Source organism: Volvox carteri, assembly GCF_000143455.1.
Source record: "Volvox carteri f. nagariensis unplaced genomic scaffold VOLCAscaffold_47, whole genome shotgun sequence".
Taxonomy (NCBI): domain Eukaryota; kingdom Viridiplantae; phylum Chlorophyta; class Chlorophyceae; order Chlamydomonadales; family Volvocaceae; genus Volvox; species Volvox carteri.
Genome location: NW_003307590.1, coordinates 892,081 through 917,810, shown reverse-complemented (window position 1 = coordinate 917,810; position 25,730 = coordinate 892,081). Strand labels below are relative to the sequence as shown.

Genomic DNA, 25,730 nt, shown 5'->3' with positions numbered 1-25,730 from the left:
TAGCCAAGGGTCATTTTGTTTCGCTACTCCAGAAGGCTCAGAGCCTGACAAAGCCTTGTGAAAACTAGGGAGCACGGCATAAGCACCAAGCCATCAACCAGATTACGTTGTCCAATTCGCTGGCACAGAGAGAAAATGCTAGTTGGCCATTAACAAATTATCTACAAGATATGATGACTTCGCACACCTTGTGGCCGTGATGCGCGATAAACTAGTCAGCGGGAGAGGCTCAAGGACACATAGAGTTTACTTTTTACACAGGTTGCGAGAATAGCTCTTCCGCGTGTCCAAGTATGTAACACAGGTGCTAGAGTAAAGCAGGAATTTGCAGGCATCGTGGAAAGTTGCCTCAGGGCCTGGCTCCAGGGTGGCGCACTAGTGCAAGGAGTTTCTCGGTTGCCCGGTCCCCTACCAATGCCTGACCTTACGTATTCAGTTTTGAAGACAATAAACATCAACTGCTGAGGTTACCTAGCAAGACGTTTGGCGGACTTTTGACAATGCTAAAATCGGACGTCACCTAAAAGTTGACAGGCATGTAGCATGGGCTTGATATGGCAGTTTACCTGGTCTCTGTGCGGCTCCCGACTGGGGATGGCGTCTACCAGGGGGTGACCCTAGAGCCCTATGTGCTGGTCAAGCGAGGCGAGGCTACACTCAATGCGGAGGACCTGCCGGAGGAGGGTGCTCCGGAGGGACAATTTCAGCTGCGACATCGGTGGTATCGCAGCACGGTGCCTCGTGGCGGGGCTGTCTGCAGCGTGCACCCCGACAAGGAAGCCGTTTTGCAGTGCGTAATATGCCTCAAGTGCCGGGTGCCAACCCACTTGAGCTATCACTGCACTGTGGAATGCTTCAAAAGCCATTGGCATCTGCACAAAGAGTACCACAAACAGCAGCCTGCGAATGGAGGTGCGCGCTTGGCTTTTTGTTGCAAGTTCCGTTCTCAGAATGGCGCGGGGGTGTGTAACGATGTTGCCTTCTTACTCTTTGCCATCGTGGGTGCGTAAAATTTTGCCCTATTAGGCGCGCTGGAAAACGGAGTTGATGGGGCAGCCAAGGGCGCGCACGGCACCAGCACCAGCGGATTGGAGAGCTGGATCGAGGTGCGGCAACCGTCCGCGCCAAGTACATTGTTTTGTTTGCCTATGATCACACTTGCTTAATCGCAAATAAGATGCTTCAAATTGGATGTTGCTGTCGAGCCTACGAGTTCACGGTCACAACATCCTTGGCATACATCGCACAGGTCGGCCGGAGCCGGTCTTACACGCCTACCTCCGACGACGTGGGTTACGTGCTGAAATTTGAGGTATCAGTGATCGATAAGCTACACCCATACGCAGCGGACATGGGGAGGGCGCACTCGCAGTCGGTGTGCTCTGCGCGCGTGCGGCCAGCCCCCAACCCCCCTGTGCGGTCCATGGTCCAAATGGTGCCGCCATCGCAGCAGTCAAACGTCGGCAGGTTCACCATCCTGACCTACAACCTTCTTGCCGACCTGTATGCAAAGGTGATTCATCTGCCGCCGGTTGGGGAAGCTGGGGGGCCGTGCGACTGGGGGTACGCGACGCGAAGTTGGGATCTTGGTAGTGCAGTGCAACTGACGGTTAGGGCCTCAATAAATTCTTGCACACGATGTGATCCACATCGTTAATATCCAAAGCGTCTGTCCTCGGGATGTTTCATCATCTTGCTGGTCGTTTCCGCTGTGCGCGTGGTGACAGCTGTCCAAAGGCCTTACGCACTGCCAACGCCGCCCGCCCACTGGCATGACGCCGCCTGCCGCCAGGCCGACTGCTCGAACACGTGCCCAGCCTGGTGCTTGCACTGGCATTACCGGAAACGTAACCTGCTGCGGGAATTGCTGTCCCACAAGGCGGACATTCTGTGCCTGCAAGAGGTGCAGAGCGACCACTACCTTGACTTCTGGGCACCCGAGCTGCAGCGTGCCGGGTATGTGGCTATCTACAAGAAGAAGACCACGGAGATTTACACCGATAACAAATACGCCATCGACGGCTGCGCCACCTTTTTCCGCCGCGATCGGTGGGTTTCCTTGGGGGCCTTGGCACGGGCAGTCTGGTTGGGATTAGGGGTTTAAGGTTGAGGGCCGAGGGTTGGTGGGAGGGATTGGAGGGTCTCTCTGTACGTGCGGCTATCACTAGTCTGGGCACGCATTACGCCGCTTCCATGCGCTCGGGCACCTGTGTACCCATATAGTTGCTTGCATGACGGCCACCAGGCTGCCACCACACAAACCGCACCATTGTTGCTACCACCACAGAATAGATCCTAGCATAGGCAAAGGGTTGTTACGGTAGGTAGCTACAATGCAATGCCATGCAGCCGCAACACCGGCTAGTAATAATGGCAGGTAACCAACACGGCATAGCGACACGGCTGCGTTGCCACACGTGTCTGAGTCCAGGTTTTCGCTGGTGAAGAAATACGAGGTCGAGTTCAACAAAGCGGCCCTATCGCTGGCGGAGGGAATGACCAATCCGCAGCAGAAAAAGGCGGCTCTGAACCGGTTGCTCAAGGTATGAGCTCATTCGGGCCGGTTCGTGCAGGGCGCCGGGTTGAATCCATCCAATCTTCTGGCCCCCGAGCGCGTGTAGTAGGGGCAGACAGAGGGGCAGAGCGTTGGAAGCAGGGGCGGGCCCTTGGGCAGCTAGTCGGCCGGCGCAGGGGACTGCATGGGATCCATCTTGCCGATGGAGGGAGGGAGGGGGGGATAATCGCCCGTTGGAGCGGCAATTGAGTGCAATTGATGCGCAGCAGCGACCATATGCGGAACCCGGCTTTGCTCCTTGATGCACCTGGTATTCTGGCAATAGCTGGAATGCTAGATGTGACAATGTTGCGAGCGGGTGTAATGAATGTGAAACGAAATGGCATCGTGGCACACAACGGCACTTGAGCAGTCCCGCACCTGAGCGTTCTAAAACTCATAGTGGCGGTCACTGCACATCAGCCATGGGAATTCTAGTAGCCAACGCCAGAGCAGCGTTGAGGGAGACCTCTGGTCGGCATCTAGGGTCACGGCAGATCCGCGTTCTCGGCGAGACTGGATAGATGACTTTTACAGCTTTGCCTAGTGGTGCCGCAGTCCTGCCCGTGCCTTGCCTTGCACTAATCGCCGACCTCTCAGTGACATGGTGGTCTGCCGCACCGTGTGCCTCATGTCCCCGTCACACGTCTTGGGGCCTCAGCTCCTGGAAGGGAAATGGGAGACGATGGCGGGGTTACACTTGTCAAGGCAGCCATTTTCCTCCCCGTCAGCGTTCCACTCCAGTGCGGATGCCCCACCTTTCACGTTAACATCAGCAGCTTTCTGAAGGCACCCAATTACGGTCTTGTGTTCTGTCTTGCGGCGGCCGTGTGTGCTGTTTGCTGCCTTTTAAATGCTTTGTTGCTGTTCTTGTAGGACAACGTGGCCCTGATTGCGGTGCTGGAGGCCATTGAGCCGGGTACGCCGGATGCGGGGACGCGCCGCACACTCATCTGTGTGGCCAACACGCACATCCACGCCAATCCGGAACTCAACGACGTCAAGATCTGGCAGGTACACACGCTGCTGAAGGGCCTGGAGAAGATCGCTGCCAGGTACGATTGACCGGCTGTGGCCATCCCCCCACCCACCACCCATGAAGGGAATTTGCTGGGAAGTAGGGATTAAGGTGGTGGGGCCAGGCAAAGGAAACCATGTAGTAGTGGATGAGGTGGATGTAGTAGTGGTTGAGAAACGCCATGAAATGGCTATGGAGGACAACGCGGGGTGGGGTGGGGCTTTACATCCACGTATACCACGTAACTTGATGCCGGAGGATGTAAGTTCGGAGACCGTAAGAGAAACAGTAAGAGATCTCTATTTAGGAGTGATTAAACCTCGGGGATTAAGGGCGGGCGGACGGACGGAGTGAACCTTATGTGTGATTGTGAATGAAACAGCGGTGTCGGTGGGGTGGGAACAGGGAGGCAGTTTCAGGCAATCGGACTGAGATTCTTGAGCTGCCTTGCCATGTGATTATCAGACACCCAGATATCCTACGGGGCTTCATAGACCGGCTGCGTTAGGTTTTTCGCAAGGTTACCAGGGGGCAGATGCACAGCGCGGGGAGAGAGCACCGGGCGCAGGGTATAGTGGCGCCCTGTCCTACACGTGCAAGTCTCCTAGGCTGAGGTAGAGCACCATGCTGGCGCTCCAACGGCACAAAGCCGCGCCCGCATGCTTTTCTTTTTTAAACACACGCTGGTGATTTGATAACGTGTTCGTGCAAGCGCGTGTTCGTGCAAGCGGAGGTCCTTCTTCGGCTCAGCTCTTTGGGTGCGTCTGCTGGCTGATCAGGAGGTGCAGGAGCTGCACCTGTGGGACATACGCAAGAGGGGGGGGGGCAAGCAGGAGGTGGCCAGCTGCGGCAGTCGTTGCATCAGCAATACAGAATAGCAGCGTCAAGGACGCTAAATCGATAGCGGACCTTATTGTTCAGACTAAAACTGTGTATATGGGTATTATGTCCATTTTCTAGGTGGGCGCTGTCAGCCGGCGACAACGTTAACTCTTGTCGCTCGGTCTTTTTTTGTATTAAACTTTGATCCCTCTTTCGTCGACTGCCCTTTTCCCACCGTAGCGCGGACATCCCCATGCTGGTCGCGGGAGACTTCAACAGCATACCGGGCAGTCCAGCACACTGCTTGCTGGTGAACGGCAAAATTGATGCGAGCATGATGGTGGGTGTGGGACGTTGGAATGAGGACGGATGGTTGGAACGGGGCTGGAACGGTAAATGGCGCGCGCTGAATGCGGCCAGTTAGCTATTTGGATGCCTCCGCGATGAGGTTCTTAGTTTGCTGTTTGCTGGGATGGCCAAGGACTTCAACGGCAAGGGAGAATGAACAAAGCGCGTGGCGGAAGCTGCGTTTGTTTGGTTTGGCTTCAACTTGCTATTCTTGCTGACTGGTCCCCGTGTCGTACGTGGTTTTGGCCTCTGCCACCTGCAACCGCGCAGGACGCGGCCAACGACCCTCTGCATCTGCTGAAGGACCAAAAGATGTCGCACTCGGTAAGGGGGCGGCTCAGGAACGAGGAAGAGAAGCACCACCGAACCGACAGGGCGGGGGCTAAGGGGGGGTTTCATGTGGCCGAATTATTGTGAGGACGGCGGGTCCATATGCCATCATTAGCGGTCTTGAAATGGGGACGCTATGCAAGCCTGCAAGGGAATGAGGACGGTGATCCTGAGTGTGAGTAAAGCTAGTTGACGGCTGGCTGGGAAGCCTCGTTCTAGGTGCCAGGAGGAAAACGGTGAAGGGCCGTGTGCCGTGGCGTGTCCAGGAGGAGTCCGGAGCCTCGTTCATTTTACGCAGCTTGCTATGAAAGCGATTTTTGGTTAGAACCTGCTGGAGCTTTGGGATTGTTGTTGTTGTTGTTGTCCGGAAAGGGTTCCTGACTGCCTCTCTCCAAAACCAGGGGTTTTATACCTTATGGGCGCTTGCATGTCTGGCTTCAACGATGCGGCCCAAATTAATAAGGCTGCATCTCGTCACCCATCTCGTCGATTAACCCTATCGCCACCGTTCCAATCCTTGAAGACCTTTTACCATGCATTCTTTTGGTTCGTCTGATTATCCCAACCGTTCCAATCCCAAGTTACTCCTATCTTTCCGGTTTTGACATCTTTATGTCTTTTTCTGTTGTCCTGTGTTCCTATGTCGGTCTGCTGTTCGTCTGTCTGTCTGTCTGTCCACATACCTCAGCTCCCCCTGTCGAGCGCCGTGGCGCACATGTACGATGCGCCGCTGTCCGCTGACGGCAAGCTGTACAAGCAGCGGCAGCGACTGGACGCGAAGCACCACGAGCCGCTCTTCACCATCCTGACCAAGGAGTTCAAAGGAACGCTGGACTACATCTTCTACACCACCAGCAGTCTGCAGGTGTGAGGGAGGGCCTACGTACGTCGTGTGACGTAAAGGATGGGCTGGGGTTGGCATAGTCCAGAATGTATAATATCCAGAAGAAGGAAATGGGGGACTTGGAGCTAGCGAGTGGAAGGAGCGCCGGGCGGCAGGATGGCCCCCTCACCTCCTCCACTTACTACCTCCTCGCGCCCCAGTTCATCATAACACCCATCTTGTCACACACACCTGCATACATACGTACGTACGCTTGCGCTGTGTTTCGGCTTTGGCCCCCGGCTATCGCGGCCCACAGTGTAATTTAAGTCATACGTACACCCTACATACGTACACCTACATACATACACCTGCATACATACGCATGCACACACATACATCTACACGCATACATGTACATGCACGTACGTACACACACATACACACACGCCATCGCAGCTCTGATGAATTTAAAACACGCACACACGCACGTCCACCTCGAAACCCATCCGCAGCCCACTGCGATTTTGGAGCTCCCTACGGAGGCGGACGTGCAGACCCGGCCCGAGGACCTGCTGCCCAATCCGCAGTACAGCAGCGACCACCTCGCCATCATGGCAGAGTTCCAATACAAGACGCGGGAGTGACTGCGTGACGGACAACAGCGTCGTACATACGACACATTGCCGGCCGGAGGGACGGGTTTCATGCAGCGGGGACAGCGGCACGTTCAGTGTGAACAGGGCATTAGTCCTTTTTCCGGGGGCGTGCATGGCACTGTTCCGGCATGGCACTATAGGGGGGCCGTTCCGGCAACAGCAGAGCAGGGCGGCAACGGCGGCCGACGGCGGTGGTCAGTGCGACAACCGGTGCGACAACCTGTCTCGGCTTTTACTTGGCCCGCTACTACGACCCGCACCGCTACAGCATGTCTTTCCATGTAAAGCAGCGCCGTGCCAGCATGCATATCTTAACCATACGCGGCGGCGCGCTCTGGGGAAGGGGGACCGCTCTCGGGGAGCTGACTACATGACTTGGGGTCGGACATGGGCGCGCGGCGGCGGAGACACGAGATTGCGAATGAATGAGTTGCTGAGGAGCTGCTGGCGTTGTCTTCCTGCCGAAGATGGTAGTCGGCGCCCTCCCGTCGTCGCGTGCTGCGCACCCCGGCTGGCCTTCCTTGCGATGTGCGCTGCTCACTATACGGTTGCAACTCCTCCGTGACTGCGTTCCCTCGTGGGGCTCCTCTGTCGAAAGGGTGGCGAGCTGGGTGCTGCTTCAGTTGCTGCATCCGGCTGGACGGAAGGTGATGGCAAGATGGGGGGGGCGCGTCAAGGGAAGGGTGGTGGAGAAGGAGAAGAGACGCATATGTTGTGGAGGGGCGGACGGCGCAGAGGTTGCGCCGGCTGACTTTTGGAAGGCGTGGGTGGTGATGGCGGCGATTGGCGAAGGATTGCTGGGGGGCTGGAAGATCCCGGAAAGCTCCTCACGCCTGGCCTGGGCCGGCCATGGCTCTGGCCACTGGGGCACATTCGCTCCGCCACGGCTGTGTTTCGCCCTGACCGGAAAGGGGAGATTGGGAGGAGGGTGGGAGGGCGTCCGGACGACTGGGCGATGGGGAGTGTGTGGGAGAGGAGAAAGCGCGCAGGGTTAGGTGCAGGGGTCGTCGGGCTTGTCGTTACCTTGGTACTCAATTACTGTCACCGCGGCGGCCGCCGCAGTTGCTTTCGCTGAGGCTGCTTGCTGACATCACATATGCTTGCAGGGTCGCTGCGTGCGTAGACTGTGCGTGTGCACGTCTAGGGCCGTGTGCTCTTCTGGGTTGTATGCTCTTCTGGGTTGTGTGCTCTTCTGGGTGTCGCTGCAATGAGAGAGGGGAAAAGGGGGGAAAGCTGGACGCGAGCGATGCCCTTGGTGTTCAAGCCGGCGCTGTAGCACGTACCTGTCTGAAAACAGAAAGGGCCATCGGTGAGCGGGCAGGTCGTAGCGTGTAGGCGGGAAGGAAGGAAAAGGATGGCGAGAGGTGGGGAAGGTCAACGGGGAAAGGAGAACGGAGATAGGATGGGGCGGGGAAGCCTTTGGGCAGCATCCGAGCTCGACGCATTCGACTATGTGCCCTGTGCGAGACGGGTGTGCGCGCGCGCTGTTGTTGCCGGATGGTGATGTTTGCGGCGTTGCGGGTATGCAGGCAGCCAGGAGCTTGGTCGTTGGAGGAATAAGCATGCGCACTTCTTACGAGCCTTGCTATGCCTCGGCAGCAGCACCGGCCTTGATTCTCCTCGGCGCCGCGCTCGCGTTTAGCCAAGAGTTGTGCTCCTGGTATGTGTGCGTGTGAGTGTTTTGTGTATGTGTGCGTGTGTGGACGAGTTCGTATGACGGTAAGGGAATGACCATCCCAAGTCATGCGTCGTGCTTGTCGCACCAGTATGAAGGCTTTTGCTGGTTTGATCTTGTTGCTGAAGGGCTCGCCTTGTCTCTAAACTAGATGACATACGCGGGTTTGTGCTGCTGACGTGGCTGTTGTGACCCATGCATAGACTATCCTAACGAAGTTCGCACTATGACGAGAGCACGACGCTGTGCTAGCGCTTGGAGGCTCCAAGCTGGGATTGTGTTCTTTGCAACACTGGGGCGGACATCATCCTGGAGGTTCACGGCGCTTCATTTTTTTCCCGGGTAACCCGTTTACCGTTGGCGAGACGACGGGTCGGACGCGCGAGGTCGGACTTTCAAGGTGGGCAAGGACTTGCCGACACAGTTGCGTCCGGTTCGGTCTTCTGCATCTGCTTTTAATTCTACTCTATTTTCTGTCTGATAATATCGACGAATAAGTCGCACATTCAACTTGTACGGGAACATCAGTTAAGGTTTGGATCCCTTCTTGAAAGCAGCATACCACGCAGTACTCTCATATTTCATTCATCTCATTAAGCATAGAAGAGCTGCTTCAGTTCGTGGACAGCGCTGAATTCTGCAGAACTACTACAACAGTCGCAACAAAATGAGCTGCTTGACGCAGCGCACGTCCCTCACTAAAAGGGTAAGAGGGTAGAAGTACGTTGCTACTGGATACATTGTCGAGCAAATGCCTTATACAGTAACCACACTAATCGCAGGCCGCACCTTTCACCTCAACGCGAGGAGGGCGCTGTATTCATGGCATTGTTTGCCAAGGTAACTAGATTTGCGCTAAGTCCTCCGATCTGCTCGTCTTGGTGTCCCCCTCATCATGGCCATTCACGCACTTGCAGCAGCGTCGCAACCTCGCGATGGCGCAGAGCTTCGGCAGATGAACGACAAGGACGATCGCAACTCTGGGGTCAAGCTAGTCGATATGACCCGTCGCACACTTGTCCTTGCGCCCTTCTGCTGCGCCGCTGCTGCCGCGGCGATGGTTGGTCCTGCCACAGCCGCTGGCGAAATGCCTGACCCTTCCAACTCCTGCTTTGAGTGTGACGGAACCGGCATTGTCCCTTGTAAGTACGAGCCAATCGTCGCGAACGTATTGGGGTAGCTTACTCCTTGCCGGCACGCGTGGCGAGCGGCGGCTACGTCAGCCACGTACCTATTTGAGGTGTAGGCGCTTACCTTAGCCCGCTAGAGTACCGTTGAGGCATGACACACACGCAGCTGACGCCTCGGAGGTCTCCGATGCCACTTGAGGCTGCCCATTATAATCCAGGCGGCAGGAACGGTGGCCAGATGCCCTCCTAGATCCAAGCTGGGTGCTGAATCCCCCACATCCCCCCCGGCCCCCCATCTCTACCACCCGTAACTCGCGACCGCGTGTCCCCATCTGCCGCCTCCTTTACCTACACAACTCAAAACCGAGAGGCTCCCGTCATCAAAATCCCTTCCCATCCTGTTCCTGTCTTTTTAACCCTAATATTCCCCATTGAAGAATATCCCCGTTAACCAATGCTTAGCTGGTGTTCGGGGTTTCTGTGGACGTCATGGTACTTCCCCCCGATTTTTTTCCTTCCAATACAGAAGTAAATACAGGCATGTTACGAACTCTCCAACCACGCGCCCGCACCAAAACCATTCCAGCTTTGGCTTGTTTGATTGAACGCGATCTAATGTTTATACAAGGAAATGCACTTTTTTTTGTTGCAAGTACTCTACTATGGTTTAATCGTGCTTCTGAGATTGGCATTTTTATATATTGTAATTACGCTAAATACGTACCCACGTTACCCCCTGGCCGGTGTCCTATACCTTTAGCTAACCTGTTCTGGCAGGAACACCTGGCACAGTTTTAACAGCGCTTCTTTCCGCACTTGTTTTCCTCCCACCATCTGTTTGTTACTTCCTCTCCCTGATCCTCCCCCTCAACCTTCTGCACCCCCTTTTTCCGGCACACAGGCGATATGTGCGGCGGCACAGGGAAGTGGCGCGCGTTGAGCCGCAAGCGGGCCAAGGACGAGTACGAGTTTGTGGAGTGTCCGCAGTGCTATGGTCGGGGGGCGCGCATCTGCGGCCGCTGCTTCGGTAAGGAAAATGCCCAACCCCGGAAACCTGTAACATAGTAGATAAGTTCTTTTACGGCATGGGGGCTCGCAGGCCTCTTATTGAGGGGGGTGTGGGTGGGCTGCCATGTCATGTCCGTGTTTCTGAACCCACTAGGTTGGTGTTTGGTTGGCCCGATTTGCGACGACGACATTGGGATCGTTGGGGGGAATTGTTCGGGGGAGACGACCGGAAGGACAGGGAAAGGAACATGCGAGTGGTTTTTACGTGTGTATTCATGTTTATGGATTCAATGGATGGGTTTATATTGGTGTTGACGTCGCGAATGGGCAGATGACATGGCGTTATACATGTGTGGATGTCATCTCTTAAAACCCTAAAACCCAGGCACGGGTCTGCGCAACGTCCGCGGTCTCCTCCGCAAGCCCGAGGCCTCCTTGCTGGTGCAGAAGATGCAGACGGGGGAGCTCAAGCCGGGTGAGTGAAAGATCCGATCTGGATTCCGAGTCGAAAACCCATCCAGGTTTTCCTATCCCGCAGGACCACTACCGCAATAACCTATTTTACACCTTGCAATTATGAAGTCTCAAACCGCCGCAACATCGTCACCATCACCACACGGCCGCAAGGCATGCACACACACGCATGCACACACACGCGTGGCAATTTCCACGTAAGCGATCCAAATTTCCCCGTTTGAACGCTTCTCTCCTAATCAAGACCTCAACCCCCCCTCCGTTTTCCCCCGCCCCCGCCCATCCTAAACCCAACACCCGCAGGTGAGGTGCAGGACCTTCTCCGCCAAGCCAAAGAGAACATGCGCAACGGGGCCGGAGCGGTCTGAGCGGATAGGATCGGGCGCGCGCATCGTCTTACCTGTCATATGCTGTTGCGCGTAGTGCAGTGCTGTTGTGTGTGTGTGTTATGTCCGTGAAAGGGGATCTGTGCGGTGTTGTGTTGAGTATTGAGTGAGGGAATGTTGTTCGTCCAGTACGACAAGGGAGCCGCGTGGGGGTGTTTTCTGGTACATGTGAGGGCACTGGTAACCTGTGAAAGGGGTCCAGCGGGGTCGAGGGGTGATAGCTTTGGGGCTGATAACCTGAGCAGTGGCATGCCTTCAGATTGGAAGAGAGAGGCTGGGTGCGGGGGAGACAAAACGCACGTGCGCACATAGAGCCAGACGTGCGCTGCCGACGTGCGGTGGAAATGTTCTTGTGGGGACATGGACCTTTTCCCTTTGCGCGATATTCGTGGCAGTACATCGTCGTAGTGAATGATGTGGCTATGAAGGTTGGCTAGGCTAGGCTGCGGTGGGCTGGGCTGGGTTGAGACATGAGTTGGGCTGCGTTGTGAGACCGAGCTGAGCTGTTAAGCTAAGCTAGGAAGACCACATGGCAGCGTCGACCGTTCGTGTCCATTGTGCACAATTTTTGGAGGACGAACTGGGATCGCCTGTTCTTGTTGGTTGGCAATGAACTGGAGTCTGCTGTGTCTCTTCTCTATCTTTACATGTGATGTTGGGCTGTTTGTTAGCATCACGTGATTAACATACGTCACGTACAGCGTTGCAATGTGTACATCTCCTGAAGTACACATGTCTCGTACGACGAGGCTGCCCTTTGTTTGTACGCACGGTTTTTCCTCCGACGGCAGTTCAAATTGTTACCTGTTTCATCAGCATAGCTCTCAGCTCGTTGCCTTATTGCACTGCATTAAGGAAGCTCTCACAGAAGCTCACACACATACTCAAGAAGTATCGAGCTAGCACCCAACCCGCAATTCCACAAATGCTGTTTTGTGGAGTGGACCCGCGGGTGAGGGATGTTCGTTAACCGACCGTTAGTCGGATGTTATTGTTGTTGGGCCAATATCGGACCTGCGACACTCTCCACTTGCCATATGATGCACGTGCCCCAACCCCATACCTTACACGTTACAACAGTTAATGGTTAAAATGGTCGCCAAATTTAACAAGCAACAATACATACTCCTGGTATAAAGCCGCATCAAGTTGTGGGTCGGATACGGCAAGTGGAGAGGGTCGCAGGTCCGACATTGGTCCAACGGCGGACTAACCGCCGCCTAACGGTAGCGATGAATACCCCTTTGGTAGACCTTGGAAGCATCATGAGTCATGCTCATCAACAGCAACTATGTGTCGTGTTCGCTGCGCTCCCTGAAAACTTTTCCAACGCGGTTTTCGTCAAGCATTCAACCCCGTTCATACATACATACAAACCAAGGGAGATGCTTAAGCTATCATGTGTTGTTGATAATGTGGCTGTGCGCTGCCCTTGCTGAATTTGACAGTGTTGCTGCTGCTGTTGCCGCTGCTGCTACAGTGCCACAGCTATTGCGTTAGCTGGTGTTGCTGCTGTTAAATTTGCCGCTGCCAGTGCTAGTGGCGGTGGCGGTGCCCGGCTCCTCCGACTCCGCCGCAGGACGCCACTGGCCGCGCTTCCAAACCTGTTCGCAATGATAGTCGGCGAGGGGTCAGCAACATGGCAACGTGGATGTGGAAAGGGGGAGAGAGAGAGAGAGAGGACTTCACCATTGTGAAACTCGACGGGTAGCATGAGCCCTCTGTCCACACCACACACACGCACACACCCATTCTCTCTCTCTTACACATACACAGCAGCAGCAGCACTTGATTCGTCCAGATTCCTCAACACAACATAACCTAACCCTCCCAACCACCATCGTCAATCCCACAATAATAAATGACCCCACTCACGCGCAAAACACATAAACATACGGACGCACCGTTAGCGCCTCCATGAGCCTTAGTGCGTCCGCGGGGCCGCCCCGTACGACAACGCCGTGACGCTGCAGCAGGACCGCCAGGGTTGCGCGGTCGGTGTCGCCCCCACCAAGCTCTTGCGCCTAAGGTGGCATGCACAACGGGTATGGATCTATCCATTTCCTTCCCCCGGCCGCGATAGAGTATTTCTACGGGGGAACTGATCCCGGAGGACATGACGCGACATGACTTTTCCGTATTTCGGAATAGAAAAAGAAATCCAGTTCAGGTCAGGGGACTGTGCACGGTGCGAGATGTTACCAGGTATGTTTCGACGCTACGTCGCTTCCGGTGCTCCAGCGCTGCTTTTTCCTCGGCACCCTCGCCATGGTCACTTAAAGTTGACGAGTCAGTTGCGTAGGTGCGCTCTGGGATTACAAGCAAGTCAGAAGGACGTGAAACAACCGCTGCGCGGAGTCCTGCCGGAAGCTGGCGCAGCAGCTGCGCGCTCCTGCCCTTGCTCGCAATCATCGCGCGTGTTGCGCGCTGAAAATCCCGGTCTGTTGTCAAATGCTCACGTGTCCAGTCGCTGGGATTGAAGTGACGCAAAGCTGGGCAGGCCGTTCAGGACTCTCACATTGCCTTTTTATTTCTGATGGATCCTTCTTCTGTTTCAATGAAATGCTTATGGAAACATTTGAGACAACGAAAGGAAGCTCACGGCAACTTAGTAATGCGTATTCTCCCATGGAGAGTTACGTGCGGGGTGCTCGAGAATCAACAGTCAACTGCTATGAAAACATACTTGCAAAACAACGTTGATACTTTGCTCAGGAAAACTCGTCACACTGTATTCTATACTCCATCATGAAAAGCGCTGCAACATAGCCACTGCACTCTCTGCCTTACGCTCCGCGGCCATAGCAGGCAGCCTCTCGCAGCGCTGTCTTATGTTATCCAATCCCTGATGACGATAGGCTCTGGTGGGCGAAAACGTCAGTCGCTGGTGCCGCACACGATTCGCCAGTCAGACCCACCATCGTGCAGAGGACTCATTTGCGGTATTACGCGTTTGTGCTGGTCCGCCTGCATTCCTAAAACAAGCATACTTACCTGGCCCGCTTCTCGAGGTGGTCAATATGGCCTCGGTTGTATGATCGGTCTTCGCCTTGCACTTCGCGAGGGCCTTTCGTAGTCGGCCCTTCGGGTGTCCGGCAGGGCTAAATTTTTGTCAGGCTGAGGATTTGCGCAACGCGCGACCTCGGCACCCATGAAACAAAATTCCAATAACCATGCAATAAAGATGTAAGTCTATAATTAATTCTAAGATGGCTGCAACATCTGGGTTATGGGAAATGTTGGGGAACGCGCGATGTTGCTAACAGTGTTAAGCCCCCCTTCTCCTGGCCATTTCCTTGCCTATAGTGGCCCCTAGGAATCCGGCGCAGGGGAACGTCTCCGGTTGCATGTCTGCTGTCCGGGCCGTGGTACGGGATTTGCTCTTTGCCTTGATACCGTTTTAGGGCCTTCGCTAGCATAGGGTGTTTGGGTTATCATGCGGGCAGGACCTAATGCCGGTGATCTCTGCCCGATCGCCGACTCACTGAACATCACAGCAGTTATTCAGCAATGTTTGCGTGTATAGGCCGACTCGTAGAACCAAATTTCCCTCCTGGACGTTAACGGGAGATATGCTCATGCTAATCACAGGGTGGCGAAGTACCATGAGCATCGCGCGTATCTGCGCCTACTAACGCTAGCAATTCACAAATATAGCATAGAGAAAGTCGCACGCAAGCAATGTGCCGTATCATTGCGAATTTCCTGCTTGACTAATGTCTACTAGCTCCAACAAATAGACCAGGGAAGCAGTCCTCGCATTCGAGGGCTGGATACCACTCTCACACAAGCAGCAGGAAGTGGATGTGTAAATAAGCGTTACGATAAGAACAGCAGCAGCTGCAGCTGAGTCTTCTTTCGTCATTTGCGTTTGGCATTTCTATAGGCTCGCCACCCAGCGTTTGTTACCTCCCAAGACACATATATCATGTTTATCATGTTGAACCACACGCGCAGTTCCCATCACATATATTACCATAAATGCGTAAGAAACGCCAAAGACGCAGCTGCTATAACCAGGCCTGCGCATGTGCAACAACAAAACGCCGTAAACAATAATCACCGCCGTTTCTGCCCTTTGGCCCCCTTGCGCGACCCCTCTGCGGATAGGCCACCTGCAGATGTAACATCGCCACCACCACCACCACCACTACCGCACAAGGCTGATGACGAGGACAGCGTGACCTGTAGCTGTTGTAACGCTTGTTGTAACGCCCGCGTCTGCCCCGCATCAGCCACCAACCCTGTCAGGAGAAACAGCCCCGCGCCCCCCGCCAGCACCAGTACGGCAGCAGGCACCAGCTGACGCATCACAGGGTTGACTGTACGGCCCATGTACGACATCGCAGGCTCGAAGAAGCAGAGGAGCAGGGCCTGGGCACGTTGCACATCGACATGAACGCGGGTAGCTTATAAAACGGTTTCGGGGTCGAAATGGTCAAATGTGTTGAATCGGGTGGTTAGTGGATGACGGAGTGCTCGTGAAGGGCCGGAGGGGAGGCGGTCGAGGGGGCGAGGACAAACCCTGTTGGGGTTTCAGAAAGGGGCAAGACGAATCGCTGACGATTGAAGCAGGCACCAGAACTCCAAAAAATCCTTAGGAAGGGGGTGGGGAGGGGTTACTGGATTGGATGAGGAGTTTTGCCCCCCATGAGTCAGCGAAATGCAGCAACAGCCGCCTCCTTACTACCAGAACATACATCATACATGTACATGTACATCACATTCGCGAAGTACCCACATGCAATCAACCACCATCTCGCCCTCGATAGCGCCGTACCTGTACGGCCATGATGACCGCAAAGAGCACGTGCCCCGCTGATGCTTGTGCGGCTCGCTGCGCGCCCTCCTCCAGTACCCCTAGGGCCGCCCGAAGCAGTGCAACACGCCGCGCTGCAGCTCCCGCTTGCTGCTGGTGCTCCGGAGACAATGGCTCGGCGGGTGCTGCTGCTGCTGCTACTGCCGCAGCAGCAGCAGCTGTAGCTGACGGCAGCTCCAGACGGACTTGTACGGCAATATGGTCGGAGAAGGAGTGGCCTTCGGGTGTTTTCTGGAGGGGCGCGTAAGAGGGGGGGAGGGGGAAAGACGAATCACACACGAGTGAAGCTGCTGCCAAGGGGGGAGGGGGAGGGGGAGGGGAGGAGGTTAAGACGAACCACAAGGGGGGAGGCGTTTGTAGAACGTGTGAGACAGGAGGGGAAACAAAGAGTACGGTCGTAGTTTCAAAAACGTGGGCGACTGACGGCGGTATAACTATTAGCCCGGACATTATCACTCACACCCACCCCCATATTACCTTTACCACATGCCACCTAGATTGGCACCAATACCTTCAAGGAACGAACCACCAAAAGCTATCAGTTATCAGCTGCCAAACGACCAGTGCATGATCCTGCTCCCACCACAGACCGCCGCCAATGCCGCGGGGGCCGTTTTCAGGGCTTCGGGGTTTTAGCCGCTCCCACGACCAACAACTCCCAACCAAACCAATCACCGCCTTGACTCCCACCACTTAACCAACTCCCCTCCCCAGCAAAAAAGAACCCAAACCCTACTCTCATCCTCCCTCCCACCACCACCACCACCTCGGTCTCACCTGGAGCGCTAGCTCACAGGCTACCACTCGAAGAGTCGTGAACACGTAGTCGATGCGGGAGGGCCGCTGCCTGCGGGGCTTGAAGCTGCTGCAGTTCGCATTGCAGGTGTGGCCCGCAGCATCGGCCTCGGATGGGTCCCCTAGCGACCCATGGGTCTCTAGCCAGGCGTCTTGAAGGCGGGGCAGGAGAGCCTGTTTAGGCAAATGGGAGGTTTATGACGTGCGCCGGTGTGCCGGTGTGTGTGGTGATGGTGGTGATGGTGGTGGTGATGGTGGTGATGGTGGTGGTGATGGTGGTGGTGGTTAGGGTTTGACGAGGGAAAGACATGAGAATGCAGTCGTTGATTGTTGTTAGTTTCCGTTGGTTGTTGCAATTCCCCAGGAAGGGACCTACTCCAGGGGTACGTCAGTGACCGGGGCAACGGGGGGCCCGATGCTCAAGTTCCCTTCGCGAACCCCTTACGGCCCAAAACCCTGAAACCCTAAAACCCCAGACTTATAAACCTCAACTCGCCACAACTAAAACCCGATGCAGCTAGGACCACCCCGATGCGAGCTCACCTCTCCCCAGAGCAAGGAGGTCAAAAAAAACACATGCCATCGCAATTACCGTTAATAGCCGGTAACTGTCCTCTTAGCCGTCCAAGGTCCCCCAACCCCACCCCACACGCCCCCCTCCGCAACACCCCCCCGTACACACACACACACAATACCCACACAGGCACCACCTCCCACTTCACACACTCCTCAATTACGACACAACCACCAACCGACACACTAACCACCCGCACCCACCATCCCACCCACCCGCAGCACATGCGCCTCCAGGGTATGAGGTTCGCAGTTCAAGTCGCCTCCAAGAACCACCCCCAGTGGCCTGCTACTGCCGCCGCTGGGACTGGCAAGCGAGCTGGTGACGTGTCGTACGAAACGGGCCAGCTCCAGAACCTGACCAGTGGTCCAAGAGTGGACATGGTCAAATTAAATTTGAATGAATTACTTTTAATAAATAAAAATGAGACTTACAGAAGAAATTGATGCCAAAGCCAATGATGTCCATGCAGCGGTGGTGGTGGCTCATACTCGGGGGAGACGGGCGTCAGAAGCCCGGAGGAAGGCCCGGAGGGGGACTAAGAGGGGCACAAGAGAGACAGAGAGAGAAATGCCGCCATTGTGTATGTAGCAACTTGGGTTGCTGTACTGTTGTACTATTGTACTGCTGACTCACGTTATCGCGATTCCCTGTTGAAAGGAAAGAGCATACCCACCCAGCGAAATCGGCGCCATAAAATTTGTTACATCTCCTCTAAATAATTCTTGCCGGTAGATCAAATAGCCGATAGGGCTGATTTGTAAATGTGCGTTCCGTACAATAGGTACGGCAACGTAATTCCCCACATGCGCACCTGGGCCATTCGGAACGCTGCAAACTCGTCCACAGCGGGCGGCGGAATGCAGTCGTGGTTCGGCGCACCGGGACTAGCAGCACCTCGGTTGCCGTACTGCGCCCCTGTACTGCTCCCGTACTTGTGCGAGTAATTAGCGTGCAGGTGCGTATTGAACACGTCCAGCGGACCGGAAGGGGTCGCCAACCGGGTCCAACCAACACCTGTGTGCGACAAAAGTACGACAGTACGACAACACGTTGTCATATACGACATACGTACCTAAGTACGGAATTCCTGCGGTAGCGGATGCTATCCGGCTCTCTCTTATCATACCCGCACCCGCTCGAGCCCGCACCCGCAGCACCTCAGCAGTACAACTCAAACTCATCCCCCGCCCCTCCACCATCGGCCCCAGCCTCACAGCCCGTCCCGTCCCCAGCCCCACCTTTCGCAGCGAGATAGTCACCACAATTGATGGAGGCCGGATCACCTGCGGCGAGGAGGTGGAGGAGGGGGGGAAGGAGGTGGAGGTTGGGGAAAGACGAACCAACGAACGAGTGAAACTGCTGGGAGGTTGGGGGAGCCCGGTGCCGGCCCCGCTTTTCATTGACCGAAAGAATGAAAGATATCAATTAACCCCCAATACGAATAACGCATAACGGCCCGCGCAACCTTCCAAAACGCAGACATACATTTAGACAGACAGACCTGGTACAAGTTCACAAACCGCAAGTTCACACCCGCCACCCACCCGCACACTGGTACTGATGAAATGCGGCTTCCACTATGGGGTACCTGCGGTGAATGGAATTTGTGCAACAGAGCCAGAGAGTGTACGGTCAAGCTGACTGAAGAGGGGGGGGGAGCGATACGAGGCAGGGGGGAGCGATACGAGGCAGGGGGGAGCGATACGAGGCAGGGGGGAGCGATACGAGGCAGGGGGGAGCGATACGAGGCAGGGGGGAGCGATACGAGGCAGGGGGGAGCGATACGAGGCAGGGGGGAGCGATACGAGGCAGGGGGGAGCGATACGAGGCAGGGGGGAGCGATACGAGGCAGGGGGGAGCGATACGAGGCAGGGGGGAGCGATACGAGGCAGGGGGGAGCGATACGAGGCAGGGGGGAGCGATACGAGGCAGGGGGGAGCGATACGAGGCAGGGGGGAGCGATACGAGGCGTGCCGCTACAACTCCCAGTCTCAACCTACTCCTTAACCTCACCCATCTACCCACCAACTACCAAGCACCAGCTGTAGCACGAAGCCTCCCTCCCAGCTCTCCCCCTCTTCCCCCTGGTCCCTACATCCATTTCCCCCAACCCACATCCTCCCTACGACTTCCCACCTGGACAGAGTGAGGAGTCCGCTTCCGAAAACACCGGACCGGAAGTGCATGCAGTGGCTCAGACCCCCCTGCTCGGCGGCTGAGGCAAGGATGCGCACGTCGGTGTCCACCCAGACCTCCTGGAGAAGAACCACGTCCTAGAGTAGCAGGGGGTTGGGGTGGGGTCGGGGGAGAGCGGGTGACAGTGCGCGCTTTGCGGCAAAAAACGCGCAAAAAACGCGCTTAGCGGCAAAAAAGAGAGAGCAGGCAACGTCAGAATGCGGGGGATGAAGCTGTGTGCATGAGGTGGGTTAGATAGCGTCTTTTGAGGTTGACTGGAAGGGGACCATGGAGGCGTTAGTAGGGAGCATCGTAAGGGGTCTCCTAAGAGGGTTGTATTGGCTGAGGGTCGGGGGATCGGGCTGACGCACCCTAAAGCTACGTAATGGCGGCCCATAGGCATTTCCATGCATAGGAATTAGACTGCTGGCCACGAAACGATGACGTTAGCTCCAAAAGCACTCGTGTGTGGGGACCATTACTAACAACATGGACCCCCTGCTTACCAGCTTGTGCTTTTGTTGCGCATCATTTGCGAGGAACTCCGCCAGGTGAAGAATTCTATTGTAGCGTTTCTTGGATATCAGCCAAAGACCCCACGTATTGAGGGTGAGGATTTGCAAGGGTGCCATCTAGCAGAAATAATTGGAATCCCCTATAATACTGTCATAGAGGATATCATCCATAACATTACTCCGTCAACGTTGTCAAATGATTCCAACTGTTCGACGTCACAAGGCGAAAGGGCCAAAAGCGCCCATGTGACCGGATGGAAAGTCGTTGTACGGCAAGTGAGTTTTTTGGAAGCTTTTGGAATCATAGTTCCTGACAAGACAATAATCAAGACGATGATGACAGAATGTGAAATACCTGCTATAGATTGCAATAGTTGCTTGTTGCATGTTTGTAACAATAATTTTGGTGGAGGGTAGTAACGAGATTGGCGATGCAGGCGCCATGATCCTTTATGGATCGATTGCAGAGAAGCGTGAAATGAAGGAATGAGAGGAAGATGTGTATGTGCGAACGAAGCGAATAGCTAGTTGGCAGGTTGCAATGTTGACGGGCTGTGAACTGCTGTGGGGCTGCGGGTGGTGGACAGCTGCCAGATGTGGAAGAGTATAGAAACGAGAACACTGGAAGTCCCGGTTTTAATGGGGGGAATGCGGCAGATCGGCGATTGCTGACCCAGTCCTTGCACGTGCCGCTGTCGTGGAGGGGGGGCACAGGCTCATCTGGTTGGACGCTCTTTACCATACAGGACCCCTTGGCACGGCTAAAGTACAACATGCAACTTCCACACGAATTATTAGTTCAGCAACTTTAAAGGACTAGATAACTGATTTCGTTACAGGAGCTCGACGAGATGGAAAACCCTAAGGAAACTGTGCTCCAGTTCACCGCGTCCCACCGGTGAACTGGAGCACCTATAAGAAATTGCACCTATTTGGGGAGAGATGAGTTTGCATAATTGTGTGCCTTCCGAACACCACCCAAACCGAGGCATGACTTAAATAGTGATCATCCTCGAAGCGACCATACATGAAAAGTGCAACTTTAGCGCTGGGTCTGTATCGGTATGGAGGGTCTGGGGAGATGGAGTGGGTCAACAACTTGGGCCGAGTGGCACGGGGACCGATCAACACACTATGCCGCATGGCCGCACACTGGGAATGGTGGTACTAGTTTCCCTAGGATTTTGGCAAGGAGAAAGATTTTATGATGACATGCGAAAAAGGATTTCATTTGTCTTAAGTGCGACTTACGGCATGCGGTTTCCGCTGCACGGCAAATGATTTCACAGCAAGGCACTTTGCGTTGACCAATGTTGCTGCCAGGACAACAAGCTAGCGTAAGGGTTCTCAAGCTTAACAGGTTACCAAATGCGAAACCCGATGCTCAAAACAGCCGTGCAGGCCACAGGTCCATGTGCGAATGCCGTTGCGCGGAAAGCGCCTAAAGCCTGCGAGCTCTTCCGTACATGAGTGATTAGTGTATGCTGTGCATGTGTGAATAATGCAGGTTAACCGTTATCGAGAAGTTTAATCCTTTAAGCAAAAAAAGGGTTCAAGGGCAGCGGTTCCCGGAACGGTAACCTCCGTACCACGGTTCTTGTAGGCGTTGCAATCAACCTAGAGTTTCTAGCGTAGTTTAAGCACGCAGCTTAATTGATTACTTCTGGTGGATATGCCCAGTTTTGGGCATTACGGCCTCCAAGTCCCCTCCGACGTAACTGAATTGCAGTTAACAGTGATTGACTTATGTATGTATCTTGAGATCTATTAAATGACAGTTCAGTATTGTATTGGAGTATGGCGAATAGCTTGGTGACATAGAGCAGGAACAGGGCGCGGCTCGTTGGAGCTGATCGCCGGTTAAATGGAGCAATAATCATGTCCATATACAAACACATATTTGACAGTATGTTGAGCTTATGAGGCAGAAGTAATCGACACCTTGAGCTCGTCGGAGATGGACTTGCAAGCTGTGGCGCCTGGGGGTGGGCATCGCGTGCGGCTAAAGCTGTTCGTCAAAGAGGATTATGAGCCTCAAAAGGTCTGTGGGTTCGACCAAATATACGTATTCCGCCAAGCCCTCCAACTTGGGCGGGCGCATGGCTCTCTAGTCAATTATCGCTGCTTTTCAGCAGGCAATAAACAACTTTTTGCAACATCTTCGACACGTTATGGTGTGAGGGTTACACCACGTTTGCGGGTTTTCCCCTTGTGGTCAATCACACAGCGCATGCCGTCCAGAAACCTGCGCTGCTCCGCGATCTGACCGACATCCTCATCAGGCCCCTATGGGAAGCACCCCCAGATCCAGACCAGACATGCATACGTACATACACACATGCACGCAACGTTGCGCAACGTGTGACGACCCTCCTCGTCCCAATTTTCCACCGAGCCGTTGGCTCAAAGCCCGAGAGATGCCTCTTGTCATACTTAACACACGCCGCGTGTGGGGTTATCCCCCGCCCGAACACTCCCCCATCCCCGCATTACCCCCCTCCCCTCCTCCCCACTTTCCCGACCCGCTCCCCAAGCTCTACAGCCACGCAACCTCACAACTGACGCACCTAACCCTCGGATCGTACTTGCACGCATTCTGTTGATCTGGGTTTTGTCCCCTGCCGACCCAATACCCCCCACTCCCCCCCACCTGCTGGGCCATGCGTGTACGACCTCACTCGCATCATTTTGGCGGTCTTCTGTAACATCATCATCATGCTTCTATTTCAATACGACAAGCACAATCTTGTGACGTGCCTTCTCCCATCAGCGCCCCCTTTGCGATAGCCACATGCCAAAGTGGAGGTGCTTCCAGATGGTACGGAAAGCACCTCCTTGGCGACAGCCATCGTTTCCAAGCCCATAGCCCGCCTAAGCGACCCGTGGGTCTGTCCCTTCCTTCCCGCCATGATGATGTTTCCAGGTTTGTGAGCTGCACGTTCCCCCTGGATGCGATTTCAAGGAGCTCCATGACCTGGTGTGCGATACCATACTGGGTGAGTGCGTGCGTGTGTGTATATGTGTGTGTATATGTGTGTGTATGTGTGTGTGTGGAGGGAACGGGTGGAAGGGGGGACGGGTGCATGTGGGGAGGACGGGGGAGTTATGGGGTGATGAGAAGGGTGGGGTATGGGACTGTTGGGCGGATACCTGGCTGGACTGGCCCAGGCGTGGATGTATGTGTGTGTGTGCGTGTGTGTGTGTTTTGATTCTCATTTCCCCCCGGCCCCCTCCGCCCTTTACCTCCTCCCGGCCGCCACAGGCGGAGAGAATGAGCGATGGAAGCTTGTGAAGGAGGACCGCACACCACATCTGGGGCCAAACGGCGGGGGACACATCGAGATCACGCAGGTGGGTGCCGTACACAAACTGCTAAAGCCGGCCTAATGCCGTACAATACGTAGGTGACGATTATGGTGGGGAAAGATGGTGGTGGTGACGGTGGTAATGTCGTGGGACCCGTGCGGGTTATTACAACCGTCAGGCAGCACATTGTGCCGTGCCCCTCAACCCCCCCCCACCCACCGCATCCACCTCACCCCACCCCAAACGGCCCAATCATCGCCACCACCACCCCACCACCACTACCGTCACTACCAACGCCACACCACCATCTCCAACATCTCTCTACGCACCCCCACACTTTCCTTACCTCCCCTCCGTAATTTTCCCCCGTCCAGGAGTGGCAGAGCAAGGCTGCCGACTTGCTGACTCATCCCGCGGATGACGCATGTCCCGTCCATTGCCTGGAAGAATCAGAATTGCGAGGTGCGGGGTTTGGGGGCTTTTGGCGGGAGGGGCAGCACCTGGGAGACACATCCCGCAGCTGAAGGAGGGGGAGGGGGAGGGGGAGGATGGGGAATGGGACGGGAAACATAATACACACATACGCACATATACACAGGTGCTATAAGGTGATAAATCGTAGAATTGACAATGTGATAAAGCGGCCCAGAAGCCTCCCACTCTGTAACATTAACATTATACACAGAGAGCCTTTTCCCACAGAGCATTTCATTCTCACCCTCATCGCACCCTTTCCCACCTTTTCCTCCCACACCCTCCGACCCTTTCTCCCCCCCTTTCCCACTCCCCTTCCCTTCCCCTGCCCACCGGGGCTCATAACCCCGCGGTTCCCTGACACAGGTGGTGCGGATGTGTACACAGTCATGCTGGGTGAGGTGGCCCGACAGCCCATTACCTCTCAACAGGTGGGGAAAGGAAGGGGGGGAGATAGGGGGGAAGATAGGGGGGAAGATAGGGGGGAAGATAGGGAGAGGGGGGGAGATAGGGGGGAAGATAGGGGGGAAGGTAGGGGGGAAGGTAGGGGGGAAGATAGGGGGGGAGATAGGGAGAGGGGGGGAGATAGGGGGGAAGATAGGGGGGAAGGTAGGGGGGAAGATAGGGGGGGAGATAGGGAGAGGGGGGGAGATAGGGGGAAGATAGGGGGGAAGGTAGGGGGGAAGATAGGGGGGGAGATAGGGAGAGGGGGGGAGGAACCGGCACCTTATCACAAGGCTCATGACGAGTTCTTGCTGTTTAAATGAAGGGGAGAGGGCTGGTAAACAAGAATTTAAACATGTACAATACTAAAATTTACTTTACAATAGTTTAAAATAGTTTTTGCGGACGTTAAAAGGAACAAATTGCTGCTTAATTAGGGGGAAGGGAAGGGGGAGGAGAGTGTTCTTTGCGTTTCCTTTTACTCTTCCACGCCGTACTAACTTCCCTAACTTCCCTAACTACTTAAACTTTTCTAACCACCCTAAATTCCCCCCTGTGTGCCCTCTCCAGGAGCTGGCTGCTTGGTGGGCCTCCCATCCCCGGCCCGGGCCGCCCCTGCTGGCAGCCACATGCGCCCGCCTGCTGGCCAAATTGCGAGTGGCGCCGTCACCGTTGGCGCCAACTGCCGCCGCGGCCAAGCTGGTTTCGGAGGGTCTGGCGGGGCTGCGGGAGCTGGCCACTGACCGTTGGTACGGCAATCGACTACCGTTGGATCTGTTGGAGCAGGGACTGCTGGCGGCGATGCGGTGAGGCGGGGTGGGGATGGGAGGGGGAAATCGGGGGATTGCGTCTGTTTGGGGAGGTATGCGGAAGGGGATGCATGCCGTACCAAACCCCCCGAATGAGGAGGGGGGAATTCGTACCCATGGAGATGGAGGGAGCACCAGACATGTGTAGACACATACATACACACACATACACATGCGCGCGCTTTCCCCACACACGCTGATTGATTTTGTATTATTGAAAAAACAGTTATAATTTTATTGTTATACTTTAAAGTTGTTAAACCTTACCACTTTTACGCCCGGGAGAGCAGGTGGGAGCAGCATTTGCCGCCCGGAAAACCGGAGGTGTTGGCGGGGATTTTGGAAGCCGCCGCCGCAGCGGTATGGGCGCTGGCGTCGTATGGCGGGCCGCGCAGCGTGCTGGTGGGCGCGGGTGTGGTTCCGGAGCTGATCGCGGCGCTGGGTAAGGCACAGGCATGGCGCAAGGCGGCGATCGCGCGTGGGGAGGCTGTGGCGGCGGCACGCCTGGAGGTGCAGGTACGGCAGACGGAGGCTGCGGCGGCGGAGTTGGCGGCGGCGGTGGCCGCAGCCGCGAAAGCCGAGGCGGCGG

At 55.4% G+C, this 25,730-nt stretch overlaps 3 protein-coding genes across 3 annotated transcripts in view; 2 read left to right on the top strand and 1 right to left on the bottom strand.

The window, feature by feature from the left end:
* Positions 1–554: 554 nt before the first annotated feature.
* VOLCADRAFT_106614 (uncharacterized protein) lies at positions 555–12,043 on the top strand (the record flags this gene model as incomplete). The annotated part of the gene is made up of 16 exons (XM_002954973.1): positions 555–912; positions 1,027–1,106; positions 1,250–1,513; positions 1,793–2,049; positions 2,288–2,320; positions 2,432–2,543; positions 3,431–3,609; positions 4,635–4,734; positions 5,013–5,066; positions 5,761–5,937; positions 6,592–6,764; positions 7,661–7,863; positions 9,147–9,371; positions 10,261–10,386; positions 10,753–10,842; positions 11,145–12,043. 16 exons carry the CDS (start codon positions 555–557, stop codon positions 11,207–11,209), a joined length of 2,496 nt encoding a protein of 831 aa, XP_002955019.1. The 3' UTR covers positions 11,210–12,043.
* Positions 12,044–15,286: 3,243 nt separating this feature from the next.
* Positions 15,287–20,293, bottom strand: VOLCADRAFT_106613 (uncharacterized protein). Its single transcript, XM_002954911.1, has 9 exons — positions 20,100–20,293; positions 19,555–19,691; positions 19,007–19,059; positions 18,657–18,701; positions 18,230–18,432; positions 17,631–17,771; positions 16,824–17,015; positions 15,969–16,277; positions 15,287–15,601 (listed from the first exon to the last, which is right to left on the bottom strand). Exons 1-8 carry the CDS (start codon positions 20,223–20,225, stop codon positions 15,975–15,977), a joined length of 1,200 nt encoding a protein of 399 aa, XP_002954957.1. The 5' UTR covers positions 20,226–20,293; the 3' UTR covers positions 15,287–15,601; positions 15,969–15,974.
* Positions 20,294–22,065: 1,772 nt separating this feature from the next.
* The window catches only part of VOLCADRAFT_95878 (uncharacterized protein), a gene marked incomplete at both ends in the record, with an annotated part of 25,412 nt that continues 21,747 nt past the window's right edge, over positions 22,066–25,730 (top strand). Inside the window, 7 exons of the mRNA XM_002954972.1 lie at positions 22,066–22,149; positions 23,032–23,104; positions 23,371–23,459; positions 23,789–23,876; positions 24,255–24,319; positions 24,903–25,138; positions 25,537–25,657. Coding sequence (XP_002955018.1) covers positions 22,066–22,149; positions 23,032–23,104; positions 23,371–23,459; positions 23,789–23,876; positions 24,255–24,319; positions 24,903–25,138; positions 25,537–25,657 — 756 coding nt within the window. The remainder of the gene's footprint in view (positions 22,150–23,031; positions 23,105–23,370; positions 23,460–23,788; positions 23,877–24,254; positions 24,320–24,902; positions 25,139–25,536; positions 25,658–25,730) is intronic.

Bases quoted from the DNA above. Each gene is read 5' to 3' on its own strand.
- VOLCADRAFT_106613 (XM_002954911.1), bottom strand. From the start codon at position 20,225: ATGGCACCCTTGCAAATCCTCACCCTCAATACGTGGGGTCTTTGGCTG. The intron at 18,702-19,006 runs GTACCCCATAGT...TCCTCGCCGCAG, and splicing joins ACAAATTCCATTCACCGCAG to GTGATCCGGCCTCCATCAAT. The intron at 16,278-16,823 runs GTGAGACCGAGG...GCGCCCCTCCAG, and splicing joins CCTGTGAGCTAGCGCTCCAG to AAAACACCCGAAGGCCACTC.